Raw genomic sequence first — 14,747 nt, 5'->3', positions numbered from 1 at the left:
GAAGCTCCATTTTAACTTCACCCTACATGATCTTACTGAAAACAGTGATCACAACTGAAAAGGTCTTGTAACCCTCTTATAGGTATCAATCAAGGGATTCACATTCTAACTTTGGATTTTTAAAGTCCCATTAGGAGGTCTATACTTGGATTAAAGTAAACGTTAACATTCCAAGCTAAAAGATCAGTTACACCCCATAAAAAAATCAAGTCAAAACATCCATACAGTAACAGATAGCTAATGCAGAATTTTTTGCTTGCTTTTTAGCTTGTTCTTTCATACTTCAGATTAGTGTATATTCATAAAACAATGCTCAGCTTAATAATAGCTGCTTATTAAGCAAGGGAACTTGTCCTCAAGGGCATCGCCTCTCCTGTGTAACCACAGAAATAATTATCTGCAATTAAGATGGGGGAACAATCAACAAAATATGGGCAGCCTCAATAACACAAACTTGGGAAGGGTGTTATTCTGATTACAGGATGGTGCAAAAGGGTTATTTAAATACTATGATACAAATGCTCCTGCTCACTTTATAACTGCAGAAACCAATTTTGTTTGCTAGACCACCATGACCTTTGCTAGTAAGTATACAGACCACTCTGAAGTATCCTTTTGTGCTAAAAGACTTCAAATCCCTCATCTGGTCCGTACAGAATATTGCGAGGTGATGCATGTGCAAACTCTTCCTGAGGAATTTTTTCACGCGTGCAAATTTGCAACCTGACAGAAAGCATAGCATACAGCAAGGGGAGTGGTGGCCACACAGGTCGGAGCACAGGAAACATGTGCAGTGTTCACGGCCACGGGCATCCGTCCCTCCACAATCTCACTGACCCACTACCTGGCGTCATCCTAATGAAAGGGGTACGAATCTGTCAAGGGGGCAGGAAAAAAACTTCTCTGCAAAGCTTAATAATGCTCAAGTCACAGATCCAGGCTGGCGCTTCCTCTTACTAGCCCTGCCTCAGAACCATTAGGCCGGGAGTCACACCACCAGGTTTTGCTTTTTGTCCCCCGCAAAATGAAGGAGTAATAATTTCTGACAGGTTAGGGTGCAGCTGTGATAACAGGGGTCATGAGATATGACACTGTTACAGAAGCTTAAGGCCAGCCTTTAAATACGTACCGTCTCTTAAAACAATATTACCTATTTCTTTTACATGCATTATTTGAAGATGACTGAGCTGGCTCCTGGCTTGCTTTCTAAGAGTCTAGTTTTTGGCTGCATGGAAGTACTAGACAGGTTAGCCACACCAATCGTATGTGTCGACTAACCAATCAACTGGCATATAAAATACTCTGTCTCCAGTGGTTTCTTACAAAAGCCAGTATTTAGCTGGGGTAGAAAAACCATATACTGTCCCGGCAAGAATACAAATAAAAAGAAGAGGAAAATACTTTCTGGCAAATAGTAGTACTCTCAGTCAATAAAAAATGAGAGGGGAACAAATTTTCTTTCCTCTCATGTTACAAGCTAAGAATTCTGTCAAGAATTTCGAGTAATAAGCAATGTCAATTTTAGCTTACAGGAATAGGTTTCTACCGCAATGTACCTCAGGGACCAAGATTGGGAATAGCCAGGGCACATGCACTGGGTGAATGTGTGCCCCTTCAGGGCACCTTCTGGTAACAGCTTGGTGGGTACCAAGCCTGACCCACAGCTGGCTACAGTCACTGTGCAAAGATTTTGAGAAGCAAAATTTTACAGACTTTCCTTACTTACTTTTTTTGTTAACACACACTAATAAAAGGAATATAAAATGCTTCTCCATTAATAATGCAAAGGCATCCAAAGGTTTTAATGCCAATTCACATCATAATACAATGCTTTTTAAATAGGGAAAATTCTGTTGTTGGCCAAAAAAGAATATTCTCTCCCAGAAAAAATATTTGGGTATGTTATTAGAATACTATAAATTCATCTGTTTAGAGAAATGCTCCAATTTTATTCCTTTCAGAAATATCATCAAAGCCACTCAGGAGACATTTCAGTCCCATGCACTATTTATAAGTCTACAGTAAGCATTCCACTGAGCAAGGTAAAATTTAGGCTTTATGATAAAATGGAATTCTTTCTCAATACTAGAATGTCAGAGGTACGTTAGCTCATAGAGCCTGTATATGGTTCTTAGAGTAAGTCAGTGTTCATCAATACAATCCATGACACTCAGGGTGAATGAGTACAAAGCCCTCCAAAAAAGCATCAACTGTGGTTGCTAAGTACTTAAAAATATATCTCACCTTTACTTTTACTCCACTGTGTAATTTTACCAATCAAGGACTTCTGTTAGATGATTTACTTGCTCTCAATATCCCACTTTTAAGGCCCATACCTATCACACTCACCTAAAAGGACAAGCTGAATTGGCAGAGGCAGCTCTGTGAAAAACCTGCAGATCAGCAGCGTAATGGCATCCCTGAACGACTCCCGTTCTCTGAAAAACTGACCATCACTAGCCCAACAGAGTGAAGCCTATGCTGAATTTACATTCAAGCAAAACAGAAGAAAAATATTTTTTCCCTTGCCATATCTTTTGACTTTTCTTTGCCTTTCAAAAATAACTAGAATAAGCTTCAGACTTTTATGGAAAATTTAACAGCACTGTAGGTGTAATGAAACAGAAAATGTAGCACTGCCACAGCTGGAAGCAAGCCTTAAATCAGCAGTGTGACTTCCTCCCTATTCCACTGAAACGTCAAATATATTGTTTGAGAGACACAGGCTCTACTTTTCAAAGTAGTTATCTCTTCTGCTGAAATGAAATGGATCAGGAAGTCCACACTATGGATTACATTTGGTTTTAGTAACTACAGCACTTCCTAGAGTGTCAGAGGGAGCTGCTCCTACCACCGGGCATTCCCTCGAAGTATGAAAAGGGGGCATTCGTGCTGCAGTGCCACCCACCAGGACTAGGGCACTACCCACCCTACAGAGGCTGGTGAAATCAGGTGAGGTGACAGTGGAATGGAAAAGCTGCATGAGATTTGGTCCCCACATTAACATGAACATGCCCTGGTGCCACCGGGGGGATCTGACCAAGGTACACCACACTTCTACTTTCCCATTTAATTATAACATCCTGCCACAAAGACACACCTGGCATTTTGGTGGGTTGGTTCCGGATACCAGCAACTTCTCCAGGAAGCATTTGTAAGTTTAACAATACCATCACACAGTTGCAAAGTGCATGAAGCTCAAGGCACAGAGTAGGAAAAGGTTGTGAACTGATGGGGTAAAGGTTCTGATGAAAACTGAGTTAATATTTTCTTTTAACCAGATGCTGTAATGCTAAACAAAGACCATTTCTTATTTTAAAGGGGGCTGTTTGGGGTACGGGTGAAAAATACTGTATTGTAACCATCTGCTTGGTTTTAAAAGCAAAAGATATCATGACATGTGAAACCAATGTGAAGTGCCAAGTCCACAAATAAAACAAGTGCTAAAAAAAAAAAAAAAAAAGATTTCTTCTGCTCTTGTATTTTTGGAGGAAGCTGCTGATTTTGGCTGTCGGATTTCACTTAGCAACGGTCACTTTCCAAGATGCTAGCTCCTCAAAGAATCCATAGATAAGCCTCATTAAAAGATTGTCCCATGTTATAATCACCCCCAAGTCTAGCAGCAACTGTTTTTTCTGTTTTTGTTTTTTGTTAAGTCTTTTTAAAATTACAAACCAAAATTAGAAGTCCAGCATCTTCTCCCGAGAACAGCCTTACGAAGAGCTCCTGAGTGCTGCAGGCCCCGCTGCGCTCCAAACACAGTCTCTGCAGCTCCAGTGTTTCCTCTTTTTGGGAGGAACGTACATTCAACACATTCACTATCTGTATCCCCTGGAACTTGCACATGTGGAGGGGCTGTCTGAAAAAAATGCCACAATAGGAAAAAGCATGAAGAGTAGATGGCACTTGCGAATGGAAAAAAATATGCTTATTCCACGTTTTTCTTACTCTCTTCCCAACCCCTCAAAAGAAGACTTATTTTTATTTATTTTTAACTTTTATTTGTATTGGGGATCGAATTCGGGACCTTGTGCTTGCAAAGCAAGTGACAGACCAATGAGCTAAATCCCCAGCCCAAGACTTATTTTTAAAGCCTCTTAAAATCATGTGGTTTTGGGAAGGAAAGGTAAAAAGAAAGAGTTAAGGTGCGTTATGTACAGTGAAAAACTAAAAGTGTAAATAAGGATCAAAATGTATAGTTGATATTGTGAAATAGGAAGAAAATGTCCAAAGGAGTAGGGGAGTGGGAGGATAGGGAAAAGGAAAGAAGGGGAAAGAAAAAATATGAGAAAAAGAAACACATGGAAATAAAGTCTTTGTAAATAGGGAAGGGTGGAGGGGGTGAAGGGAGGGCAGCGGAATGGGGAAAAAATAAGAACTGATACATCATATAACGGTACAGATCCTAATGATGAATGTAACTGTACTGTAAACCTAAAATGTATCAGTAAATTTAATGGGGAAAAAAAAAAAGATGTACCAGCTCCCCATGATGGATGTAATCATTACGTACTGCACACAGGTACTAATGGAAAGGTTTTTAAAAGTCATGTGGTTCCAAGTGAAGTTAAAAAGCCAAACAAGATAATAAAAAACTGACCCTGAGTCATCTACCCATCTTTATAGATACTGTAGAATCTGGTGGGCTCTTGGTAGCTGCCTGAAAACCACTACCACCGAGCAGATTTCAGAGGTGCTGAGCTTGCTGCGCAGCCCAGCTTGCATCACACATGGTGCCTCCCACAAGCACCATGAAGAACTCATGGCTATCAGGGTCGTCACAAACCATCAGTGGCTGCCCAGCATCACAAAACCATCAGAGGTAGGAAGAAACATTGTCACTTACTATAAGCCAACTCGTCCCCAGCTCTCTTCCGGGACTGGTCACCTCTAGGGATAACAAAAGACGAGGCAATAAAGAGAACTGACTAATCTCTCTCTTCACATACCAAAACAGCAGAAGTGAATCAATATAATTGACAGCGGAAGTATAACAAATATTTCAGTTCTCACCCAACCACACGTTTTAAAATAGATATAAATATAAGCTGAGTCATTTGTAACCTGAATATTCTTAGCTAAATGGTACAACTTCTAATATAGAAAGTTATTACATGAAGGCTCATCTAAGGACAATTTACAATGAGCTCGAGAAATTTCCTCATACTGAAAATACATCTTTAAAGACAAACCTGAGTTCTGCTATCAACATCCCTAGTGACCTGCACACACTAAGGCACATTTTAAATATGATAGAGAAGAAAATGAAAAATCTGCCCCTAAAAGCCCTCCTCAAAACAAAAACTCTGAAAGCCTTTGAAAATTGTCAGAACCTTAATGTACCTTAAGATCCTCTCGGAGGCAGGAAAACATGAACCTTTATGTGCATTAACCAGCTCATCTTCAAACACCCACAGAAGTTTAGTTCCACTTTGCAGGTAAGAAAATAGGGGCTTGGATTAAGCACTATGCTACCTGTGAATCCTATTGTACCTCTCCAGCTTTTCAGACAATAATCTGGACAAATGACTAAAATGCTTAAATAATGAGTAATAATGAGCAGTTGCTTCTTCCTCAGTCTCTTGGCGGCATTTATACGGTTGATCTCATCCTTCTGAAACACTTTTTTTTTTCCTTTAGCTTCTGGCCTTCCTTCTACTCCATTTGCTGTTCCTTTGTTGATCACTGCTGTTCCACCCAACCCTCTGTCCATCTATTCCACATTCTTCCTTACTCTAGGAAGTCAAAACAGAAAGTGAGAAATAAATGTATTTTATTTTGGACTAAGAATCAATTTCTCAATCTGATGTGGTATCACATACCTGTCATCCCAGCAGCCTGGGAGGCTGAGGCACAAGAGGAGCCTAAGTTCAAGCCCAGCCTGGGCAACATAGTGACTTAATGAGACTCTGTCTCAAAATGAAAAACAAAATTTTATTTTATTTTATTTTATTTATTTATTTAGGTTTTTGAGACAGGGTCTCACTATGTAGTTCAGACTGCTCTGGAACTCACTGTGTAGCCCGCTGGTCTCGTTCTACTCCATTTGCTGTTCCTTTGTTGATCACTGCTGTTCCACCCAACCCTCTGTCCATCTATTCCACATTCTTCCTTACTCTAGGAAGTCAAAACAGAAAGTGAGAAATAAATGTATTTTATTTTGGACTAAGAATCAATTTCTCAATCTGATGTGGTATCACATACCTGTCATCCCAGCAGCCTGGGAGGCTGAGGCACAAGAGGAGCCTAAGTTCAAGCCCAGCCTGGGCAACATAGTGACTTAATGAGACTCTGTCTCAAAATGAAAAACAAAATTTTATTTTATTTTATTTTATTTATTTATTTAGGTTTTTGAGACAGGGTCTCACTATGTAGTTCAGACTGCTCTGGAACTCACTGTGTAGCCCAGGCTGGTCTCGAACTCGCAGAGATCCTCCTGCCTCAGCCGCCCGAGTGCTGAGATTACAGGCGTGCGCCACCACGCCCAGCGAAAAGCAAAATTTTGAAGGGCTGGGAATGTAACTCAATGCAAAGGCATTGGGTTCAATCCCCAGTACCACCACCAAGACAAAAAGAATTTCACTCCAGAAAGAACTCCTAGAAATCAAGAGGGGGAAAATGACTAATGAAGAAATGAGCAAAGGACATAGCTGGGCAGTGTGCAAAAAAAGATACGCAAACTATGAAAACATGCTGGGCACTATTTACAACAAGAGAAATGCAAACAAAAACAAATCTAAGTGATTCTTTTCCACCTACTAGACTTGAAAAATTCTCAAGTGTAACAATGTAAATACAGATGAGGTCATGAGGAACAACCACTTTCAAACTCTGCTGGTGGCTATGCAAAATGAACATCTTCTATGGAGGGCATTTGGCAACATTAAACAAATCTACAGATGTATTTACTTTTGATCCAGCCATCCTATTTCTCTTTTTTTTTTCATTAAGATTATTGGTACTTTTTAGGTTTACAGTACAGTTACATTCATCATTGGGATCTTGTACCTTTACAGGATGTTATCTTGGTTCTTATTTTTTTCCCCATTCCCCTGCCCTCCCTTCACCCCCCATCCTCCCTTCCCTATTTACAAAGACTTTGTTTCCATGTGTTTCCTTTTCTCATATTTTTTCTTTTCCCTTCTTTCCTTTCCTCCACCCTTCCAACATCCCTTACTCCTTTAGACCTTTTATTTCACATTATCAATTATACAATTTCAACCTAATTTAGTTTTTCACACCAGAGAAACTATTCATTTACACGTGTCCTATTTATTTCACTTAAGAGTATGTCCTCAATGTGCATCCATTTAGCTATGTCTCTAGTTTCTCGTTCTTTATGGCTGAGTAGTACTCCCATTTTGTAAAAACAAAAAACACACATACAAACACACACATCTTTTTTATCCAGTCTCCAGTTGATGGGCAACTGGGCTGTTTCCAAGCTTTAGCTATTACAAACTGTGTCGCTATAAACACGGGTGAGCATATATCATTGTGGTATGATTCTTTTAATTCTTTTGGGAAGATACCCAGCAGAGGAATAGCTGGGTCAAATAGAACTTCTAATCCTACTTGTTTGAGGTATCTCCATACTGATATCCACAGTGGTTGCACCAGTCTGCACTCCCACCAACAATGGAGAGGGGTTCCTTTCATCCACAACCCCACCAGCATTTGTTATTGGTTAATTTCTTGATCGCAGCCATTCTTTCTGGATTGAGGTGGAATCTCAGTGTTATTTTCATCTGCATCTCTTGAATGAAAGTGATGTTGAACATTTTTTCATATATTTATTTGTTGCTTTTACTTGTTTGAGAAGTGTTTGTTCATTTCAGATGCCCATTTTTGAATTGGGTCTTTATATTTGGGGGCTCTGATTTTTTTTAGAGTTCTTTATATATTCTGGATAGTAGACCTTTGTCTGAGGAGCAGCTGGTAAAAAATTTTTCCCACACTGTAGGTTGTCTCTTAGCTCTGTTGGTGGTTTCTCTTGCAGTGCAGGTTCTTAATAAGATGAGATCTCAGTTGTTGATTCTTTGTGCTAGTTCCCATGCTACTGATTCATAAAATCTTTTTCTATGCCCTTGTCTTTGAGAGTTCTACCTAATTTATCTTCCAGCAAGTTTAATGTTTCTGTTTTAATATACAGATCTTTAATCCACTTGGATTTTAGTTTAGTGCATGGTGAAAGATATGGGTCTAGTTTTTATTTTTGGCAGGTTGAAATCCAGTTTTTCCAACACCATTTATTGAAGAGATTATCTTTCCTCCAGTGAGGATGGTTGGCTCCTTCATCAAAGATGAGGTAGCTGAGTATGTTGGGAGTTTTTTCTGCATCTTCTAATCTATTCCACTGATCCTCAGGTCTGTTTCTCTGCCAGTCCCATGCTGCTTTTATCACAGTGGCTTTGTAGTACAGTTTCACGTTGGAAATCATGATACTCCCTGCCATGTCTCTGTTACCTAGAATTGCTTTTGCTATTCTAGGTCTCTTCTGGTTCCAAATGAATTTTTGGACTGTTTTCTCTAGTTCTGTGAAATATACTGTTGGGATTTCTATTGGGATTGCATTGAATCTGTACAGCAGTTTTGGAAGTATGGCCATTTTCACTATATTGGTTCTTCCTACCCAGAAACCGGGATGTCTTGCCATTTTCTTATATCCTCTTCGATCTCTTTTTTCAGAGTGCTGTAGTTCTCAATGAAGAGGTCTTTTGCTTCCTGTGTTTGCTGTAGTTCTCAATGAAGAGGTCTTTTGCTTCCTGTGTTAGATTGATTCCTAGATATTTCATTGTTTTGGATGCTATTGTAAAAGGGACTATTTTCTCTAATTTCTCGGTCTGTTATTAGTGTACAAGAAAGCTACTGATTTTTGAGAGTTGACCTTGTATCCAGCTACTCTACTGAATCTGTCTCACAAGTGCCAAGGTCCTGAGTTTAACCCCTGGTACTTGGGGAGGCGGGGAGATATTCTACTTTTTAAGAATAAGTAACTAAGAGAAAAGAAGAAATACAGAATTTGACGTCTCTTTGCTAGTTTAGTCATAAAAGTACCTTATAACTAATCACAAAATACACATTCAGGACCAATACGAGAGAATCAAGTTGAAGAGCTCTTGGAGGTTGCCCAACATAACTGCTCACCAATGAGAAATTCAAAACGCACCTGGCAAAGGGCAGCTTCCACAAGCTCAAACCTAGCTTCAATGTTACTGCAGTCGAGGAGCCGATGACCTCTCTAGAGAGCAGGATCTTGGCCCACGGACAATAACTTCTCCTTCTAAGAACCTCAGGACCCTTCCCAGCCACCCCAAAATGGCCTGAGGAAAAGACATACATTGTCACTAAGTGAAAAAGACAACTTGCCTTGTAAAACCATTCTGTATAAGTTCTCTTTGAAGTTTCTGATCTTGAGCAGCATATTCAGAAAGTTCAGATTCCATCGCCGGAGGGAGAATGTTTGGAATAAATTTAGAAAATAGAGTTGGAGCCATCTGAACCCACTCTGTGAGGGAGAAGAAGATGCAATAAGGAGATCATTCAGATAAATGGAAAAGATAGATTTTTCTTTTATTTAAAGAAAAATATACATTAAGCCAAATTTAAAACAGGGGGAAAACTTCAACCCCATTTTGTTAAAGAAATAAAAAATAATAATGATCTCTTCACTGTATGAAGAAAAGATATTTTTACAGAATTTTTTTTTACAGAATGAATCCAGGGAATTCTAAGTATGAAGGAAAACATCAGTGGGATTTTGGTAATTACCAAAGAACTCTGAGTGGGAAGAAACTTGGAGAAAAGAGGTTTAGTGGGACCATCAGTCCCTTTAGCCGTTAATTAAACAATACAGTGGCCTATGAATAGAAAACTAAGAGTAATAATAAGTAGACATAAAAAAGGAGGGAATGCAAGAAAAGGGGGAGGACTGAGAATTTAATACATGGGCGGGAGGTGGTGAGTTAGTACGTTGGAAATCATCTTTTTTGACCCATATTAAAGCACAAAAGAGCTGAGGAAGTAGCACAAAGTCCTGAGTTTGATCCCAGTACCAGGAAAATAATAAATAAATAAATAAATAAATAGCACAACAAGTTGAATAGATAACAATAAAAGAAAAAATAAGTGGTTATGAAATTAAGAATAACCTATACAATAAAAAAGCAAAGAAGTCCCATGAAAATGTTTCCAGCAGATATAACAAAAATGACCTAGTACTTTTACTAGTCAGATATGTGTGCTCATTATAAGATAAATGAGTGAAAGACAAGAATGGATATGCCACAAGAAAAATAAATAGAATCAAGTAACAATAATATTCAGAAAACAAGCAAAACATACCCTCCTCCTCCTGGTGAACATTAATTATAAAGCGCCATTATCACTTTTCAACCGTTTTAATCTAGCCTTCTCAAAATTTCCCTTTTATAAAACATTTTGGCTTTTCATAAGAAAAACCATAAAAATGTCGATGCAAATTAATAATAACAATAGCAGTTAATGTTTGCATGCTTATTATGTATGAGGTACTGTATTAAGCTCTTTGTATCATGTTTTATTTCATTTAATCCTCAAACAAAAGATTTCATAGAAAGGTAATTACTATCAAAAAGACATTTTGGGAAGGGAATTTAGCTCAGTGACTCTGGAGACTGCCTCACAAGCACAAGGACCTGAGTTCCATCCCCAGTACCAAATGAAAAAGATAAATCATAAAAAAGACATCTTTTCTGCGGCCAGGGATTTAGCTCAGTGGTTCCACTGCCTGCCTCACAAGTGCAAGGACCTGAGTTCGTTCCTGGTACAAAAACAAATAAATAAAATAAAAAGACATCTTTTCTGGGTATGACTGCAGAGCAATGTTCTACTCGGAGAACTACTGCAATCTCTCCCCCCAGAGCATTTTGTACGTGGCTAGATGGCACTATGACAAGTTGGCGGTTCTGGCTTACAAACAGGAAAATACCTACAAAGACACCTGGGCACTTCTTTAAATCTACAGTGTTTCTAATTTAAGACAGACACATTAAGATATTTAGAAACCATGACTTTTAATACAATACTTTTTATTCTGCTCTTCTGAGACTATATCTTCCTGAGACATCCTCCTGTAATGACTGTAACATCACCAACGCTTCTGGGTTGTCAGTTACACAACAGGCCTAAGATGGTAAGAGCAGCCAATGTGCATGACTACTTATCTGTAGTGTGGAGTACTGAAGGAGAAACTCCATGAGTTACAAAGACAGATTAAGACCAATCATGAGCCTCAATTTTGTCTGAAGTGCATTCTATAATTATGTCTTGTACTTCCCCTCACAGGAGATATCAAAATCAAACTAACTGATTTTCATTTCACTAGCACAGAAAGTTCCAAGTGAGCTCCACGTTTACATTTCACACTGATCAGTATTTATTCTTTTTCTGCTATAGAAAATCTAAATGCCATGTGGTCTCACAAGACTCATAAAGAATCGCTGACCTCTTGGATGAGGCTGTAACATAAATGAGCAAACAAGTCCAAGCCCAACAGAAATGATGGATTTTTACCTGGTCTGAGAGTATACAAGCCTTTCACGATGTTTGCCATAGTTGAAGGTGTAACCTGAAATGGTGTTGACTGGGCTTCTAAAAGTAAAGCTGAAATAAGAAGACAGTAAATAAGGATGTAACACTTCCTGTCAAGGTTTCTCTTCCTATTGTTATTTCTCAGAAAGACCAAAAGGTAAACAAGTCAAGAAAAATCAGCCCAAGAGGACAAATTAAGTTTTATAAACTAAGGGTTAGAAAAAAATGTAGTAGCTTAATTCAGTAGGTAAATATTTAATGATGGTCAGCTGGAATGCTAATGGAAATGAATCAACTCATGGAGGTCCCGAAAAGAAGTAAGTTTTTCTAAAAGCAGTAGTATTCGTGGCACTTAGTGTATGAAAGTACTTCCATTTTATCTGGAAACTTGCTGGTGACAGGAGAGGTCTGAGAACTTGTGACTCACTCTAAATTGTGTATTCTCTACATGGCACCACTGAAACAGTGAGCATACATGCAACTGGGTAGTCATAAACTGTTGTTCTAAGTAGCAGTTTTCTTCTAAAAGTCATCTATTAAAGAAACATGGCTCTTCCAACAGCTCTACTCATTAAAGATGTCAATCAATCACCTAGTTTTAAAACTAGAGGAGAACTCTAGTAATTTCTAGACCAAGCTCTCTCTTTAGGAATTACAATGTTACAGTCTAGAGAGATTAAAAGCCTTCCTGGGTCCTGAGCTAATCTGCCCTTTCCAGTGCTCCTCGGTGCTACAAGCTTCCCTTGTGATGTCTGTCTTTTTATGAATTTATTCTAAAAATGAAACTAAAATTTAACTTTATTTTACAAGCATGTAAGTATGAAAATGACTACACCGTGGAGCTGACAGAGAATGGGCCTCATCTGCAGTGAGCTTCCAAATGCCTAGCAAGTTTTAAAATATATTTACAAAGAAAATAAGCTTTTCTATCAGATGGTAGCATTTCTCCACAGAATCTTATCACAAGAAAATCTTATGGTGTATTTTGCAACAAAAGCAAAGACAATGTCAACAACAGAGAAAATGGCTATAATTAACAGCTACATTGTCTCATGAGATAACACTCAAAGTTGTAAATAATCATGTAGCCTTAAAAAATATTTATGTTCAAGATTCTGGGTCTCTATTTTACATTATGGAGTCCCTTGAGAACATAATAATAAAATATGTGTTATCTTCATCTAGACTCTTACCTGAAAACCCTGCCCTTCTAAAATAAAACTGGCCCAATGTTTAACAACTCCATCTCTTAATTTAAAATAAAAAATGGAGAAGAAGAGTTTATGGTCAAGCTTAGAAAAATTCTTTTGTAAGTTCTGGTAGAAGTTCACTATGGTAGCAGTAATTAAGATTAACGGGAAAGTAACAAAATATATTCTGCAAATTCAAGTATGAAAATGCCTTGATGTGTGTATATACTTCATAGAATATGAGCTTGGAACGCATGCTGAGACAGTAAGCCTGGGGCTTCCTAAACTCCAGCGGGAGAGGCACATCCTTTTAGGAAAGACAGCATGAGGTGCTGTGCTACCCACTGTGAGGGGCAGACAACCTGGGAGTGGGGAGAGACGAAAAACTAACTGGACAGTGCACTGTGTAATAATTTGCAAAGCCATGTTAAGTATTTTACAAGTCCTAACTCACAGAAGAGAAAATGCAGGACCACAAGAGGCTAAGAAGCTTACCTACCACTTTTTACTAATGACTTCCCTGTGTCTCTCCCTATTCAGTAGTGTAGATTTCAACATTCCTGATATCTAGCTCAGATGTCAACACCAGGGTTTTTATGACAATGCTGGGGCCGGTTTGCTAGTAGTGGCCTCTTACTTCCCCAATCAGCTGTATTACTGAATTACTTACGCATTAGGCTGTAAATGTGCTTTTCTGCAACATGTTCTGTAAACAGCTTTATAAGGTCATCTTTTAAATCTCTGTTAAGCTTGGTTTCAATGTAAAACTTATTCTGAAAAAGAAAGTAATTTTTAATGCATCAACTGAAGAAAATAATTAGACTCATGAACTAGACTGTTAAGCATCATTTTAGCAAATAATGCACAAGTCACTTATTAAAAAACAAAGAGCCCTAGTCGTGTCTTTCTGGCACAAGATTGCAAGAGCAAGATAAAATGCTATGAACTGCAATTTAACATTACTGTAGAGATATTACAGAACCACACTGTGTGACATACTCTTTGAAAAAGCCTTATCAGTCAGGGGTGATGGTGCACACCTATAATCCCGGCTCTCTAACAGGCAGAAGTAGGAGGATCACAAATTCAATCCCAGCCCAAGCAACTCTGCAAGCTCAGTGTTAAGGTACTGGGTTCAGTACTCAGTATCAGGGGGAAAAAATCCTGCATCAGCATCTAAACACAACACCAGGAAAATGGCAGCCCTTTCATGATCTATGTGAAAAGCAGGCAGTAAACATGTAATGGTGACCGCACCACACGTTCCACTTCAGTGATTAGCCTAACTCATCCAGAGACCATCTGTGCTTCACAGGTAGACAGCAAAGGTGGCTTAAATCAGACTGAGAAAAGGCCAGGATTGGGATGGGAGGTTCCTTCAGTCATCCCATAACCACAGGAAAACCGTATGTGGTGGACGGCAAGATATAGAAAAGAGCCACTGATTCAAACAACACTGGAGACTGCTTTGTTTCTGCAGTTCTATTGAAGGACATGATACTTTTCCTTATTTACTTAAATTATTTTGAATCCAGTTTTCAGTTTCCTGCAATCCAAGCATCCTGAATACTAAAACTAGCAAGCCAAAAATGATCAAATCCATTTATGCATAAATGCAAACTCAATGTCTAAAAGCAGAAGACACAAAGATATTCATCTAACAAGTTATGGATTCAATTTTCCCTTAACAGTTTTTCCTCTTTAAAATATTTAATGAGATACATATGATTAAAAAATAAAAACATGCACAAAGGGTATGCAATACAAAGTCTCCCTCTGCAGATCCTCTGTCTTCTTATTATAGACAGCTATAGTTATTTCTGGAGATAAAAGTTAGGTAGAAATATTATAGGCAGACAGGGCTGGACCCTTGAGAGAGGCAGTGCAGAGATGAGAACACATCACAACTGTGGTCGGAGGCGCATCTGTTGGAAGCCAGGCCTCAAGATAAAGATGGAATAACCTAGCCTAAGTACTTCCCCAAGG

At 38.6% G+C, this 14,747-nt stretch overlaps 1 protein-coding gene across 1 annotated transcript in view; it reads right to left on the bottom strand.

The window, feature by feature from the left end:
* Nucleotides 1–814: 814 nt before the first annotated feature.
* The window catches only part of Cacul1 (CDK2 associated cullin domain 1), a gene marked incomplete at its 5' end in the record, with an annotated part of 70,870 nt that continues 56,937 nt past the window's right edge, over nt 815–14,747 (bottom strand). Inside the window, 5 exons of the mRNA XM_010634656.2 lie at nt 815–3,855; nt 4,847–4,890; nt 9,370–9,508; nt 11,554–11,643; nt 13,432–13,534. Of these exons, the coding sequence (XP_010632958.1) occupies nt 3,668–3,855; nt 4,847–4,890; nt 9,370–9,508; nt 11,554–11,643; nt 13,432–13,534 (564 nt within the window). The remainder of the gene's footprint in view (nt 3,856–4,846; nt 4,891–9,369; nt 9,509–11,553; nt 11,644–13,431; nt 13,535–14,747) is intronic.

Source organism: Fukomys damarensis, unplaced genomic scaffold (assembly GCF_012274545.1).
Source record: "Fukomys damarensis isolate Sample0158 unplaced genomic scaffold, DMR_v1.0_HiC HiC_scaffold_8, whole genome shotgun sequence".
Lineage (NCBI taxonomy): Eukaryota > Metazoa > Chordata > Mammalia > Rodentia > Bathyergidae > Fukomys > Fukomys damarensis.
The sequence above is the reverse complement of the archived record's forward strand: the minus strand, read 5'-3'. Positions and strand labels throughout refer to the sequence as shown.